At 44.7% G+C, this 17458-nt stretch overlaps 1 protein-coding gene across 1 annotated transcript in view; it reads left to right on the top strand.

Moving 5' to 3' along the window:
• Window positions 1-332: 332 nt before the first annotated feature.
• Window positions 333-17458, top strand: part of LOC120517432 (ras-related C3 botulinum toxin substrate 3) — a 40971-nt gene continuing 23845 nt past the window's right edge. The window contains exon 1 of the mRNA XM_039739763.1: window positions 333-498. Within this exon, the coding sequence (XP_039595697.1) occupies window positions 464-498 (35 nt within the window). The 5' untranslated portion in view covers window positions 333-463. The remainder of the gene's footprint in view (window positions 499-17458) is intronic.

Consider the following 17458-nt stretch of genomic DNA (forward strand, 5'->3'; position numbering starts at 1 on the left):
AACAAAAAAGTTATGTATGGGTTTAATGCCATTTTGTAACCTTTGTGAGGCCAAACAATGAAGAGAAAATGGGGAGCACACTTGCAGTTTCTAAGAAGCGTGGATGGCATCAAAGAAAATTTAAGGGAAAAAAGGTGAATGTTCATTTGGAAAATGGGATCCATCGAGGGTGGCAGTGCCCTCCATGCTTTTTCGAAATCCGCTCTTCCTACGAGCCCTGCCCTGTTGGCCCTATTGCCAAGCACGTAAAACTGGCCTTGTCCCTTTAAAGTGGCTCGGCTTTTTCCGGACGCACGCGCGCTCGCTCGGCTTTTTCCGGACGCTGTCTGGCGCGTTCGGCAGTCGGCTCCTGATTGCTGCAGCTGGCTCGTATGCGCGCTCGGCTGGCTTCACGGCGAAGCAGATCCGTTAGTTAGAATTTACAGCCACCCCGGCTCGTTGCGAGCAGCCTTTTCTTCGTCCAATGCAGGCTATAAAGTGCGTGGTTGTGGGCGATGGGTGAGTACAGTTGGCCTTTTTATTTATTCTCATTTTTTTAGACGTTGGGGAGGTGCTGCGTCCCCTTTCCCGGGTAGATGAAATCGCGTTTCTCCGGGAGAAGGCAATTGTTGCGAAGGAAGGCAGCGACTGGAGGATTTCAAAGGCGGAGAGAGCTGCTCTGTCATTCATTCGTGGGGCCGCCGTCGTCGGGACTGACGCTGGGCATTTTTGCCGTGCGTTTTGTTTGTTTGTTTGTGGCGGTACTCGACTCGAGCCGCGGCTCCCTCTGCTACTGGTGTCGTCCTCGCTCCAGTATATCAGGCTCTACTGGGTTAGGAAGGGGCGGGCGCGTTGGTGGGCACTCGACGATAAGAAAACCCGGGGGCTTTGCTTCGAGCAATTTGTTGACACTTGGCGCGAGACCGAACCTTGAGCGAAGAAACGCTCGGTGTTTTGTGGGGCGACGGGCGAAGGAAGAGGAGAAGAAAGCGCCGCCGGTTGTGGGGGGCGAGCGGCTGCTCGTTCCTATGATGTAATGTTTCACACCTACGGTACAATGCAACGTGGGGCGAGAGGCGGCGGCGAGGCGCGCCTCCTCCTCCTCCTCCTTCTCTTGATTTTTCCCATGCGGTCACTATGTGTGTTGGGTTTGGAGATTTTACGAGTCATTCGACATGCGTTACACATGTCGCTGTCATATAATAATCCGACAGGTATCAGTCCGGCGAGCGGTCTGTGCGACTGTCATACTGGGGAGGTGGCCGCGAAGAAGTCATGCTGCTGCTGCTGACTGACGGACTGACGCTGTGGGAAGTCCTTGTAGCCGCAACTGCCCAAAAAAGCCGAGCCTTGCACCTCACCTGCCGTTCACGCTCGACGACATTTATTCATACAAATGTGCATCGTACTCTGCTTTTCAAACAGTAAACGCGCAATGAAAGGGAAAAACGGAAGGATCCCAAACTGACATTTACTGTTGAATACAGCCCGTGTATAAGTGGGTATAATGCCACAAGTCGGGGAATGGCATTGATAAGAACCTCGCCCGCCGTGCCAACGTCACCGAACAAACACTTGTAAGGGGGGACGAAAATGCACGACATACAAGAACGACAGCATTTAGAAATACCGGACAACTTTGTAGAAAAAAGGGGCATTCAAAAGTCAGTATTGTATTGTCCGCATCACAGGCCCCCGGGCAAAGTAGTGTGGTGGGCTCCCTGCTTTGACAGCAAAACAGTAACATTCATGGGCCTCCTAGCCGGTGCCCTTTATACCCATACGTTAAGACGGCCCAGGTGGGATTGGTGAGTACAAAGCACATTTATTTAAAAGAAACGCAATCTTAATCCAGCATTTCAGACGGGTGGAACCAGCTAGTGTCGTCATTACCTTGGGTTGTATCGCTAAGCATTGATATTTGAAAGAACAACACTATTAATATAACTTTCTAATGGAGAGAAGACTATTACATTCAGTATTCAGTGCTAGAGCCTCGCAGTTAGGAGACCCGGGTTCACTGGATTGACGATCCTAAACTGGCCCTAGTGTGTGCTTGGTGTGTGGATTGTTCCTGCCTTGCGCCCAGTGTTGGCTGGGATTGGCTCCAGCAGACCCCCATGACCCTGTAGTTAGGATATAGCGGGTTGGATGGATTCAGTGCTAGACTTTTAACATTTCTTATTGTATTGGTGAGTATTAAACAGGCTGTGTATTTAAAAGAAGCACAATATTAATACTGTATAATATTTCAGACCGGTCGAAACCATTATGTTTAATATTTGGTATTAGATATTCAGTATTATGTTAGCTTTTCTTGTTCTAAAAAAAAAAAAAACACATTTCGGATGGATAAAAACGAGTATCGTTAGCATTTCATGTTGTATCGGTGAGCACTAAGCCCATTTATTAATTGCTTGCATTCCCAAGTTAAGTTACTGAAAGGGAGGGATGAGAGCTACAGGAATGCAGCGAGGGGGCTCGTGGGGTTGCCTGAAGGCCGAGTCTGATTGACGTTTTGAAACGACTCGCGATGAGTTTTAGACAGAAGGGAAGCCCCATGTAATGACTGCAGTTGCCGAGTTCTCGCCAGGCCTCAATGGCTACGGCAGTCGCCACAAGTCACTCGACTCCACTCTCTGTGGCTAATTACAAGATTTTTTCCTTCTGCAGTTTCAGAGTTGCATGTGGTGTGACACTTGTGTGGACACCACATGCACGGCTGGACATGAGAGCTGTCATTGTCACCTGTGATTGTTGAGAAGGTGGGCTCTAGTGAGTACCGTGTTCTGACTGGTGAATTGTCGGTACAGCGGACCCCCACTTTGCGCTGTGAGACACAAGATTTTCACGGCAAGCAAGAGTTGTGGCACGTCTGCGGCGGACACGAGTGCACGGAGCAGTTGTGAGGTTTTTTTTCTTTATTAAATAAGCAAATCTTGTTGTTAAAAGGATGCAGCTGCTTTAAAGTTGTCCATGAAAGGATGCCTGCCGTAAGATTTCCAAGATGATGATAAAGGCGCCTTATCCTGACTTTTGCCTTTCTGGTTTAAAGTATGCAGACACTTCTCTAGGAATCAGCTCTGTGCAACAACAACAACATTTATTTGTATAGCACATTTTCATACAAATAATGTAGCTCAAAGTGCATTACAGAGTCCATCTTTAAGGTTTAGATCCTCCATCTTTACCTTGAACTGCTTCTGGAAGCAACATCAGCACAAGAGCCGTGAGCTTCATGAAATGGCTGACATCAGTTTAAGCCCATTCTGCCTGAATGGGGCACAAAATGCCACAAACACAGAAGAGGGGAGACTCTTAGAGCCACAAAGTGGGCCCCCCGACTGCATATTAATGCTCGTGGTCTTGGAATGGAATGTCCTCCACGCTCGTATATAACTGGGACTACAGACACTTGGTCATGTAGTGCAAATACAAAAATAAAAATAGTGGAGTATCTGAGCCCCACTTCAGGGCAGGTTCCTGCCTTGCACCCTGCGCTGCCATGGTGGGCTGCGGCGTCACTTAAGTGGATTAAGCAGGTTTGAGAATTGCATTTTGTAAATTAGTTCTCGAATGTAAATGTTACATAGTTAATGTACAGTGGTGTGAAAAACTATTTGCCTCCTTCCTGATTTCTTATTCTTTTTCATGTTTGTCACACAAAATGTTTCTGATCATCAAACACATTTAACCATTAGTCAAATATAACACAAGTAAACACAAAATGCAGTTTTTAAATGATGGTTTTTATTATTTAGGGAGAAAAAAAAAATCCAAACCTACATGACCCTGTGTGAAAAGTAATTGCCCCTTGTTAAAAATAACCTAACTGTGGTGTATCACACCTGAGTTCAATTTCCGTAGCCACCCCCAGGCCTGATTACTGCCACACCTGTTTCAATCAAGAAATCACTTAAATAGGAGCTGCCTGACACAGAGAAGTAGACCAAAAGCACCTCAAAAGCTAGACATCATGCCAAGATCCAAAGAAATTCAGGAACAAATTAGAACAGAAGTAATTGAGATCTATCAGTCTGGTAAAGGTTATAAAGCCATTTCTAAAGCTTTGGGACTCCAGCGAACCACAGTGAGAGCCATTATCCACAAATGGCAAAAACATGGAACAGTGGTGAACCTTCCCAGGAGTGGCCGGCCGACCAAAATTAACCCAAGAGCACAGAGACGACTCATCCGAGAGGTCACAAAAGACCCCAGGACAACGTCTAAAGAACTGCAGGCCTCACTTGCCTCAATTAAGGTCAGTGTTCACGACTCCACCATAAGAAAGAGACTGGGCAAAAACGGCCTGCATGGCAGATTTCCAAGACGCAAACCACTGTTAAGCAAAAAGAACGTTAGGGCTCGTCTCAATTTTGCTAAGAAACATCTCAATGATTGCCAAGACTTTTGGGAAAATACCTTGTGGACTGATGAGACAGAAGTTGAATTTTTGGAAGGCAAATGTCCCGTTACATCTGGCATAAAAGAAACACAGCATTTCAGAAAAAGAACATCATACCAACAATAAAATATGGTGGTGGTAGTGTGATGGTCTGGGGTTGTTTTGCTGCTTCAGGACCTGGAAGGCTTGCTGTGATAGATGGAACCATGAATTCTACTGTCTACCAAAAATCCTGAAGGAGAATGTCCGGCCATCTGTTCGTCAACTCAAGCTGAAGCGATCTTGGGTGCTGCAACAGGACAATGACCCAAAACACACCAGCAAATCCACCTCTGAATGGCTGAAGAAAAACAAAATGAAGACTTTGGAGTGGCCTAGTCAAAGTCCTGACCTGAATCCAATTGAGATGCTATGGCATGACCTTAAAAAGGCGGTTCATGCTAGAAAACCCTCAAATAAAGCTGAATTACAACAATTCTGCAAAGATGAGTGGGCCAAGATTCCTCCAGAGCGCCGTAAAAGACTCATTGCAAGTTATCGCAAACGCTTGATTGCAGTTATTGCTGCTAAGGGTGGCCCAACCAGTTATTAGGTTCAGGGGCAATTACTTTTTCACACAGGGCCATGTAGGTTTGGATTTTTTTCTCCCTAAATAATAAAAACCATCATTTAAAAACTGCATTTTGTGTTTACTTGTGTTATATTTGACTAATGGTTAAATGTGTTTGATGATCAGAAACATTTTGTGTGACAAACATGAAAAAGAATAAGAATCAGGAAGGGGGCAAATAGTTTTTCACACCACTGTATATGAATATGAATGCTGTGCAATAAAGCGTACGGGGGTGGGGACTCCTCAGAATTCTCAACCTAAAGTCCGCGCTGCTCTTTATCTTCTGCTGTCCTAGTTACAGTAATGCTGCTCCCAGTCTCCTGTTCCTTCTGAGCAAGTCTTGGGTGCACCCTGTCATTGGGGGAGATGTAAGCCCCCTGCCCCCAGGCTATCTGGAGTAGTCGGACCCCTTGTCTCATTCAGATGATGTCCCACAGCAGTTAGTAATGTGGATGTCATTTAATTTTCTAATTATGTTGGGGAGCAGGTTGCTCTCCATAAAGGCAGACAGCATGGTGTAGTGGTTAAGGGTTTGGACTTCAGCCTCCATGAGGTCGCAGGTTCAAATCCCATTACAGACACCGTAAGTCACTTCACCACCTCGTGTCCCACTTCAAAAACCAAAAGAAATGTAAAGCAGCCATATCTTACAATGTTGTAAACCTCCTTGGCTGGGCCGCCAGTTCTAATCTTTTCTGGCTCCTTACAATCTGGAGCTGCACCTCGTGTACTTCATGGCTTTTTTGAGTTGTTTGCTTCTGCACTTTTTCCCACAAATTAAACCTTGGCACCCTTTAGCACAACATACCTTTGCCTGTTGGTGCCAACGGCTTTACCCTTTTGGTCACCGCTCGCCATACTGGTACCAGTTTTTTGAGGTGGGTTTGCTCATATTTTTAGCAGTCTTGCACAGAAAAGAAATTTGCTCAAGTCTAGCGACTGTTGCTTTGTGCAGGCTACCCCTGGTTGGGGGGAGGCCAGGCAAGTGGCTGCCATTGTTATTTAATTACATGTGAGGAGAGCTAATTGTGGCTTGTTTTCTGTCAATGTCACGCTGCTGCTGAAAATGAACGTTCCCACCCTGCACGTGCACTGCCTAGTGAGCACAAAGGATCAGAATTCTGTTGGCTTTATTAATTTGTCACTCGTCAACTCCATTTGTTATCCATTTTGGAAATCTTGGGATGTTTGGGGAAATATTGTTACAACCTGTTGGTGGTCCCCTTATTCATCCTAGTGGTCAACAGTGAAAGTAACACCATGTAGCTTCCAGTCTTTAGATCGACACGCCGTCCTCCTGTCAGTCAGCGTGTCTGCACATAGGAAGATGGGGGCTGCAAGCCGATATCCAGTAGGAGTGAAGGTGAACAGAACGCTTGCATGATTCCCATTGTGTTTTTGGAATGCAGTTAGTGGTGTAATAACCTGAACGGCCTCACTGCACCTAAACACGTCCTCCAACATGGCGATAACCTCCCATTAGCTCCTCAGACTAGCCGAGCTGCAGTCCGCGTGACGCTGATGCTCTTCATGTGCAGCTTTGCTTGGCTAAATGCATTTCTGACAAACCGTCAGCGCACTTTCTGTCCTTTGTGGCGCAGCGTGCAGTAGGCGTCGGGCACTCGACGAGTGACTTGTAAACCCCACCGTCCAACACCAGCAGAGACGGCTGCCTTCTACTGGCCACTCAAGGTGGGCCTCCTGTTTGAACTTCTATTTCATCTTATTGTTTATATGCTGTTTACACAAACCCCCATGACTTAACACCACAAACGTGTCGCACGGTTAGTTCCATATTTCCACCGTGTAAGTATAGGTTGCTTTACAGTAGGGATCTGCGAAATTGGTCCTGGAGGTCCATACTGGTTTTTGTTCTAACCTGACCGATTAATTAGAAAGCAGTTGGTGTGAATAATCGCTCATGTTTAATTTGTACGGCTTGTTAACATGTCCACACCTCCTTATATCGTAGATTTTTGTTTCCTTTCCCAGTTTATCATCCTAATGATTTGTAGCCCGAAGCAGATGAGTACCGTATATACTCGCGTATAAGTTCTCCAGTGGATAAGTCTGGACTTTTACTGTATAATTTCCGGTATTTTATAATGTCGGTCGTATAAGCTAAATGCGGAAAACTCGCGCTATTGGTCCAAGAGATTATGATATGCAGACTCCCTCCTGAGAGAGTAACCACGGAGCACACGGCCTTGTTTTCTATGTCTACGTGACCACACGGTGATACCCAAACTATTACGAAGTGACATTTGCACTGATTTGTGTTTTTGGTATCTCACACCCTCATACACCTTTATCATAAGAGCATCCCTTATCTACGATGGAGCGTTCAATCAGAAGAAAATATGAAGCTGGTTTTAAATTAAAAGTCGTTGAAGTGGCGAAAGAAATTGGTAACTGCGCTGCTGCAACAAAATTTGATATGTCTGAAAAACTGATGTGAGATTGGAGGAGGCAAGAAGATGTAAAAAAAAGAATGAAGTGTCGCATTTTTGAACGGGCGTGTAAGTCAGGGTCTGATTTTTATGATCGATTTTTCGGGTTTCAAGACCCCGACTTATACGCGAGTATACAGTGCATCCGGAAAGTATTCACAGTGCATCACTTTTTCCACATTTTATGTTACAGCCTTATTCCAAAATGGATTAAATTCATTTTTTTCCTCAGAATTCTACACACAACACCCCATAATGACGACATGAAAAACGTTTACTTGAGGTTTTTGCAAATTTATTAAAAATAAAAAAACTGAGAAATCACATGTACATAAGTATTCACAGCCTTTGTCATGAAGCTCCAAATTGAGCTCAGGTTCATCCTGTTTCCCCTGATCATCCTTGAGATGTTTCTGCAGCTTCATTGGAGTCCACCTGTGGTCAATTCAACAACAACATTTATTTCTATAGCACATTTTCATACAAACAGTAGCTCAAAGTGCTTTACATGATGACGAATAGAAAAATAAAAGACACAATAAGAAAATAAAATAAGTCAACATTAATTAACATCGAATGAGAATAAGGTCCGATGGCCAGGGAGGACAGAAAAAACAAAAAAAAAACTCCAGACGGCTGGAGAAAAAATAAAATCTGTAGGGATTCCAGACCATGAGACCGCCCAGTCCCCTCTGGGTATTCTACCTAACATAAATGAAACAGTCCTCTTTGGATTTAGGGTTCTCACGGAAGGACTTGATGATGATGGTCACGTAGACTTCTGCCTTGATTTGGAAAGGCACACACCTGTCTATAGAAGGTCCCACAGTTGACAGTTCATGTTCAGTTCAAACCAAGCGTGAAGTCAAAGGAATTGTCTGTAGACCTCTGAGACAGGATTGTCTCGAGGCACAAATCTGTAAGTGGAAGAAGTGTGAAACCACCAGGACTCTTCCTAGAGCTGGCTGGCCATCTCAACTGAGCGATCGGGGAGTCAGGGAGGTGACCAAGAACCCGATGGTCACTCTGTGGAGAGAGGAGAACCTTCCAGAAAGACAACCATCTCTGCAGCAATCCACCAATCAGACCTGTATGGTAGAGTGGCCAGACGGAAGCCACTCCTTAGTAAAAGGCACATGGCAGCCTGCCTGGAGTTTGCCAAAAGGCCCCTGAAGGACTCTCAGACCATGAGAAACAAAATTCTCTGGTCTGATGAGACAAAGATTGAACTCTTTGATGTGAATGCCAGGCGTCACGTTTGGAGGAAACCAGGCACCGCTCATCACCAGGCCAATGCCATCCCTACAGTGAAGCCTGGTGGTGGCAGCATCATGCTGTGGGGATGGAACTGAGAGACTAGTCAGGATAAAGGGAAAGATGACTGCAGCAATGTACAGAGACATTCTGGATGAAAACCTGCTCCAGAGCGCTCTTGACCTCAGACTTGGGCGACGGTTCATCTTTCAGCAGGACAACGACCCTAAGCACACAGCCAAGATATCAAAGGAGTGGCTTCAGGACAACTCTGTGAATGTCCTTGAGTGGCCCAGCCAGAGCCCAGACTTGAATCTGATTGAACATCTCTGGAGAGATCTTAAAATGGCTGTGCACCGACACTTACCATCCAACCTGATGGAGCTTGAGAGGTGCTGCAAAGAGGAATGGGCGAAACTGGCTAAGGATAGGTGTGCCAAGCTTGAGGCATCATCTTCAAAAAGACTTGAGGCTGGAATTGCTGCCAAAGGTGCATCGACAAAGTATTGAGCAAAAGCTGTGAATACTTCTGTACATGGAATTTTTCTCAGTTTTTTATTTTTAATAAATTTGCAAAAACCTCAAGTAAACATTTTTCACGTTGTCATTATGGGGTGTTGTGTGTAGAATTCTGAGGAAAAAAGTGAATTTAATCCATTTTGGAATAAGGCTGTAACATAACAAAATGTGAAAAAGTGATGCGCTGTGAATACTTGCCGGATGGACTGTATACGGTGATTCTCGGCCCTTCACTTTTTTCACTTCCGTTTCCTGCTACATATTTTTCTCATTTGTCGTTTGCATCTTACGGCAAATAAGGAGCCATTAAAAAATGAATTGAGCCGTTTAAGACTAAAATACGCAATTAAGAGTAGAAGATCCTAAAAAGGGAGGCTGCTAGAATGAAGTGTAAAAAAGTGTTGCTTCTGCATAAGTGGCTTCTTATTAACAGGTTGGGTTAAAACAAAAACCTGCTACCACTACAGTCTTCCAGGACCGACTGTGTGGACCCCTAGTTTTGTAGGGTCATTATGGTCACCTCATGTCATTTTGTGTGCTAATGAACATGCAACATGGCACCATGATTACTGAGCAGAACTACCGTAGTGACTCCCCTCGGATCACACAGGGAGTCACTGGTGGTGATGGAGTCGGCGCCCTTCTGGATTACAGTCTCCAACACCTTAACCACTAGGGAGCCGAACTACCAACTGTAAGATGTTGCTTTCTTTTTTAAACTTGTGATGGTATTCGTTGGGAGAAACACAATATAAAATGAAGATTGATGGATGACAGGGGAGAAAGTAATTTGCCATGCAGTGATGTCATTAAACATGTCTCCTAACGTATTGGCCGTTTATCAAAACCTTTACTAAGAGAACATTACAAGCGCCTGTCGTGTAACCAAATACAAGAGACTGCCAGTGTGCTGTGACGTCACCCCTGCAGCGCCGTTCTCCTTGCTCCCTTGGGGTCCACCTAACAGCCTTTCCTCCTGGTCCGCTCGCTCTCTCTCTTCCAGACCGTCTCTCTTGGTTTTCCTTCCTTTTGTTTTTCTTTGTCACTCTTTTCCTTCCTTACCTCCTCTTTTTATACCTTTTGTGGGTGCAGGTGTTTTGCTTGATGACCCCTGGAGTGTCAGTGAGGAGCAGCTGAGCCAATCACATCTACTGTATGCAACCCTGTGGGTGCCCAAATCGGAGCCATGCCAAAGGAGAACACTGGCACCTATTGTACTGGGAGGTCTCCCTCAGCCTCTCCCCTTTGACTGGGAATGAGAACAGGAACCATTAGGGACCGTTCTTCATGCCAGTCCATCCATTATGTCTGTCGCAGCAGTTTGTAGCACTACAAACAAAAGGCAACAAAATAATCTTAACATCATTTAATATAAATATAATAAACCAGAAACGGCGCACTGCACGAATACACTTGACTTGACTTCCTAGTTTTGCTCCTCTTTCTCTGTACGTTTAGCATTCGTTTGCTCAGAGGTCGATGCACTTGCTGCTTCCTGATCAGCTCTTCTTTTCTCCACCCTAGCGGCCCGCATCTTTTCGCATTAAAACTGATTAAGTCAGAGTTTGTGTTTTGCAATTATTTAGTGTGTGTTCCTAAAGCTGGCACGCAAGTCTTCAATGTGCCTCAAGAATGATTTAAGATATTGTGACAGATAGGAGGCGCTCTCGCTCCCTTGAACCCCTGTCCACGACTCCAGACACCAGATAAAAGTCCAAACGATGACTTTATTAAATCGCCACAGTGCACAAAGCACCCTCTCCTCCACTATACTCATACAATCACAATTAACAAATACAATAAATCAATCCTCCACTCCCAGATGCGTTGCCACCCTTCCAACCAGCTCAGCTCTCTGTCTGGGAGCTCCCATAGTCTTTATATTCCCTGACCCGGAAGTGTTCCCAATCCCCAGTCCATGTGATTTTTGTATCACTTCCGGGTCAGGTACAAGTCCTTTTCTTCACCCTGGAAGCACGTCGCTCTTCCGCTGACGCACTTCCGGGTCATAGGGCACAAAGGAATCTTCGGTCCTCCCTGCAGCTCCCTCTTGCGGCCCCTGTGGTATCCAGCAGGGCTGAGGATAAAAACTACAAAGTCCATGACTCCCTGCTGGTCTTTGGGGCCCCTCCATACTGCAGGGAGGACTCCATCTGGCGGTCTGGGGGTATTGGCTGTGATGACAAGCCGGCCAAATACCACGATATGAAGACGTAGGGGAAGTGATGGCGAAGGTGGTAGGGGATCAGAACGGTGCCCATACGTATGCATCGCATGGCCGCTGCCAAGAGTTGATTGTACAATAAAATAAAAAGAGGAATAACCTTGAAGGTCAATCGTCACCACGAAGCAGATAGTAGACGTCACGTAGTAGATGTTGCGTAGTACACGTTTACCAGATTTCAGGTCAGTAGGTCAAACAGTTTGCGAGCTACAGGTGAGTTAAAGTCCTGGACAGACAAACGGACAGCCACGGTAGCGTATTACATAAGAAGAAGATAAACAGTGTGATGGTGCTGCACTTGTTTCTACAGAGGTTACCTGTGCGCTTTTGTGGCTGCCAAGGCCTTAATTACATCTACGAAATTCATCTGACTTTTAAGCTGCCATTCGGAGGGCCAGGGTCTCGAGAGCGTTCAGTCTCTTCTTGGTACGCCTTTGAGTGGAAGTCGTTTTTAACTCTTTCGAGGCTGGTGTTGACGTCGCTACACGAAAGTGTTTAGCACGACGATCAGCTGACGCTGGTACATCGCGTTGGTTTTTGATCACCAGATCAGTTGCATCAAAACTGGAGTGCGGTAGGTCTGAGTCCGATTCAGCTGTGATGTGCAAAAACGTTGTCCACGGAGTATTCTGCTTTGCTCATTCGCTATGCTCTCTTATCAGATCCTCCTTTAGCTCTGGCAGCTGGTGCCTTCATGAAGACAGCTGATATATATATATAAAATATTCAGCCCTCAAAGAGTTGATCCATTTCAGTTTACTGAAAACCACACTCTGCCCCGAGCTCAGTGCGACACACACCTCTCCCAGACTTCAGCGAACGCCATTGAGCAATTCAAGAGGCGTTTTTAAAAGGGGGACAAATACCAGGGGCTTCACTTGACATTAAAGGTGGTTGTCATATCACTGGATATTTATATGTAGTGGTGGCACTACAAAAACAGGAAAAAAAAAAATAAAGCAACATTGTGGGCCCCCACTAGACCCAGAGCCTGGGACAAATGGCCCCATTAAGCCCGCTGTCAGTGCCCCTCTGCCTGCATGTCCATTGCTTTAGTCGGTTGTTTTCATTTTTTCTGGTAAACGCGTCAGTCAGGGCCACGGCCTTTAACAAACTGTGCATGTGAACTGCTCCGAGTGGTCCTACCATGACATGTGGTACGCACACTGAACCCACGCTGTTGTCTCATTCATTTTAAGCAGTCCTGTTCTTTACGTTAAAGCCTTACTTGACAAACCGTTTGTTTGAAGGCATTTTAAAGATCGTAAAGTACGTAACGGCACAAGGCACACAGTAGGCCGCAATAGCAAAGTCACTGCTCTCATTTCACTCCACCTGGCGCTTTAATGACCAACGGGCGGTTCACGCGGGGTCTCTCCTGTCCGGTGATCACTTATTGGTTTACTGGTGAAACTGGGCGCTCGTTCAGGGGTCCTCTACATGTATGGAAAAATTTGGAGGTCATTTTTTTTTTTTTTGCCTTGGTGGTTACTGCCTTTAGTTTTACTTTTTCTGGTGTTGCTCCTTTCCTACTTTTTAAAGACCCATACTCCTGAGGCCACATAATCCTGAGCAGGGTAGGAGCCAATCCCAGCAAGCATAGGGCACAAGGCAGGACGCCAGTCCATCACACACACGCACACAAGCCAGCTTGGCATCACTGATCCTCCAAACCTGCATGGCTGCAGAATGTGGGCGGAGACCCCAGGATGTGAACCCTGGTCTCCTTCCTGTCCTTTTTGTCTTGCAGTAACTTCAAAACACATTCGCCCGACAGTTGTTTTTAATCAAATCAGGACTCGCGTGTTCACTTCCAGCTGTCTTTGGCCCCTCTGCCTCCAAGCTTGACTTCCAGTCTTCAGCAGTGGCGTCTGGACACCTACTCAGTGGGTGGGATGCGTCTGAACACTTGGCAGGACTGAGAAGTGAAGTAATTGCATCTTCTGAGTGTGTTCTTAACTAGATATTGAGAGTGTGTGTGTGTGTGTGTGTGTGTGTTTGTGGGCCCCTTCATCATATATGGCTCTCCTGTAACTGTGGTGGACGGAAGCAGTCGTGGATAATCAATTTAAAAATAGTCTGGGCAAAAACATTGATAACGTAAAAGACGAGTTATTTATTTATTTATTGATTGATTGATTTGGTCACAACTACCCTTCATGTGCCCATCCTTGACCGTTTTAAACGTATTCAAGTTCTGCATTTGTTTTGAATTTGCAGCTGAGATTTGTGCTTGGGGCATGTGGAGCCCCTTTCTCTCCCCCTGGTATTCATTTGCTTCAGCTCTTCCTCGTAAGTCTCTCCTCCACAAAGCTCCCCTCCAAGCTCTCCCAGTTGACCGCTCTCCATCTTCTGTGTTGTGCTAGCAAATCATCTTTCTAAATGCCAGTAATTGCTCTAAAGATCCTAATCGCCAGCACACACAGTTTAAATGTCTCCATAGACTGTACCCTATCCCCCAGAGATGGCATTATGACCCGATCCCCTGTGTCCTGGGGGGCTGCAGGTTTTCATTTCAACCAGTTTCCTAATTGGCAGAGAGTCCCTGCAGATAATGACACTCGGTATTTCACTATATGGCCTGTCGGTGCTTTCACTCCTCCAAGCCAAATTTGAATCGCGTTACCTTTTCTCAGGACACTCTCCATGGGTCTTGTGGACCAAAACAGATGTGCACTTCAGGACCCTCTCCATTTGTCACTCTTTTATTTCTAAATGTCTTATTAACATGGATACTTCATGATGCTCATTCCCACATTGGCTGCAGAGCTGGTACATTCTTTGATATTTGCTGTTTGTTATTAACGGTGGCTGGGTAAGAAAATGGGAACCAATTAAAACTTAATGCAGCAGTTTAAAACGGAAATATGCAATTTAAGGGTTCAGGATCATAGCAAGTGAGTTAACTAAAATAAGGCTCACACACCACACTGCTTTAGCAGAAAATACGTGGATTCTCGTCAAGAAGCTGGTTGAAGTGAAAACCCGCAGAGATCTGCCCGTCCAGTGTCGTCTTTACCCTGGGAATCTCCCCTGGCCTTCCCCCCATTCCATTGTCCTGTCCTGCACGTCGTTCTTCTCCTTCCTCACATTCCCATTGTTTTTCCCAGCAGAGCTCCACTGCTTTTAGCCTCTTGCTGGAAATCTCCTGGCCTTGTGTCTACTGCAGTCTGGAAGTCTTCATTCTACCATTTTGAGCTCTACATCTCAGACCAGTGACTCCACCATCTCTGCTGTCCACAACCGGCTTTGTGCTGTTCAGTTAGTAAAGAGCTGGTTGCCGGTTGCTCCACAAGTCCATTCCTTCGGTCCACTTTCCTCATCTTTTCTTTCCTTACTTTGCCTGGCACCTCTGCCTACGTGGGTTGTTTGTGTGTGTTTACCTGTCATCATTTTTATTGTGATTCGGTTGAGAAAGCCATTTTGAAATAAGGTGGGGTGGTCTTGGCATGATGAGTGGGAGTTTGTTCTTATTTAGCCCAAATATCCGTTACTGATGGTTTCCTTTTACTGTACTTCTCATTTTATCAATAAAAATGTGATCACAAAAAAAAAAGGTTTTGCCAGTTGGTATTGAGTCACCATTAAAGTAATGCATCTCCAAAGTGGAGTGCAGCTAATACTCTCCACGCCTCGGCCTGCTTCACAACACTAGATCGTTTCATGCAGCTTTTACCCAGCTGTCATTTTGCATTCCCTAAATCCCAGTCCTGTGGCAAATGCAATGTGATACAAGTAACAGGGGGTCTGGAAGTAGACCCTCTCTGTGACAAAGGCTATGTAGGACAGGACTGTCACAAACGGACATCACACGAGGAAGTGGCAGCAGCTGATTGGATGGATTTCTGAAAGGGTGATGGGCATTCACAGCCCAGGCTCTGGGACCCCCCAAAGCAAAAATGAGACCCTTTACTTTTCTCAGAGTTTTCTCACCCTTGGATCATGGCGACAGCAAAAGGAGTAAAGTAAGACGATTAACTACTGCGTTTCCTGTGACTTTACATGAAAAGAAGTTGACAAGAAAGTAGAACAGAATCCTCTGCTCATACAGATGTGCGTAAATACAGGAAGTCCTGACATAAAGAGATAATTAGAAAAACTTGCAGAATTTGAGACTGCATACAATATATCTTAGAAAAGTAGATTGCAAATGAATTTTCTTTTTTGATAATTATTTAGCTGTATAATATTTTAGTGAAAGTCGTCATTGGCTGTACAGCACCTTCAGAAAGTCTTCAGACTCTCCACATTTTTCACTTTTTGTTATTTTGCAGCCTTGTGCTAAAATTGTTTAAATTTGTTTTTTACCCCCTCATCAAACACTCAATACAGAAGAATAACACACGGAAAATTGAATTTTAGATATTTTTGCAAATGTATCTCTCATTATATAAAAAAAAAAAACTTCGACAAGACATTTTGGAAGATTTTCTCAAGTCCCGCCCTCCTCTCAACCATTTCCGTCTAACGGCCCACACCCGTGGTCCTCTCACCTCTCATTCGTGTGCATGCTTTTGACAGACACAGTTCTTGTGCTCTTATAAATTTTAACATTTCCCTCACTTTAAGTTCACAAATAAAGAAGATGTATTATGTCCAAATCCTAATGAAGAATTTGATCACGAAGGGTTATCAACAAAATGAGTACACGGGCAATCCTAGCACAGAGAAACAATGAAGTCAAATGAATTAACAGCAAAAATGCTGATCGGTTACACGGCAAATTGGTTAAATGCGTCTCAATAGACTCTGGTGAAACAGCTGGTGGTGATGGTGCAGAAGATATAAATATCAACTTACAATATCACGAAGAATATCTACAACCGTTAACACCGCCTGGTCTTCCACCACACGAATTACTATAGAAAGAAGGATGTATCCAAGAAAGGCAATGTAGTACATCTTTACGGGGTAACATTACACAATAAAGCAGATCTTAATATGCCATTCGAATTAATACGTTTACAGTTTCCCATTAGAATAGCTTTCGCAAAGACAAGTAACAAATCACAGAGACAAAACATTCGAAAAAGACGTTTTATTGAATAGAGAGAAACCAAATTCACTCACAGGCAGTTCTACATTGCGTCGTCACAATGAAAGTCCAAACACAGAATCAAAATTCAGTGCTATATTGATGAAAATTTAATTCAAAAAATTGTTTTTTTTTACTAAAGTTTAACTGTAAAAGTGTAAGTTTAAAAAGTATTTGCGTGTTAATTTCAAAGCCAAACAGAACGTAAATGTATAACTCAACGAATACCTCTAACGCAACATGAAGCATAATTTACTTTCAATTTATTACGTTTTACTACGGTTAATTACTCGCTGTAATGTAAAATAGTCAGGTCTATTATGCATATGTAACAATTCCCATGAAAATAAAAATCTGTTTAAATTGTACAACCGCATCCCCATACGTGAGCGTCAGAACCGTAAAGAGGCTAGCGTGTATCGCAGGCATGGGGGTTGCCGAGCGAAGCCAGCAGGGGGTAGAGCCCCCTAGCTTTAAATCAAGAAACTGAAATATCTCGCTGACAAAAGTATCGCTATGACACTTGACATCTGACTGTGGTGCATCCCAGTCTATTATTAATGCTGAGATGATTCTACACCTTCTCTGGAGTCCACCTGTGGATTAGGAGAAGCACACCGCTGTCTATCGAAGGTCCCACAGTTGAGCACAAAACCGAGCCAAGAGGTCAGAGGAATTGCCAGCAGAGCTTAGACATGGAGTTGTGTTGAGGCACAGATCTGGGAAAGGCTACAAAAAGCATTCAGCAGCATTGAAGGTTTCCAAGATCATAGTGGCCTTTAATTATTCCTAAATGGAAGAACCTTCCAACAGGTCAATGACCACAAGTACAAAGCAAAGACAACACAGGAGTGGCTTAGGGACAACTCTGGGGACATCCTTGATTGGCCAAGCCAGAGCCCAAACTTGAACCCAATAGAACATTTCTTGAGAGGATCTACATAGAAGATTGGCAGAAAATCACCAAATTCAGGTGTGT

Source organism: Polypterus senegalus, chromosome 17 (genome assembly GCF_016835505.1).
Source record: "Polypterus senegalus isolate Bchr_013 chromosome 17, ASM1683550v1, whole genome shotgun sequence".
In the NCBI taxonomy this organism is placed as follows: Eukaryota; Metazoa; Chordata; class Cladistia; order Polypteriformes; family Polypteridae; genus Polypterus; species Polypterus senegalus.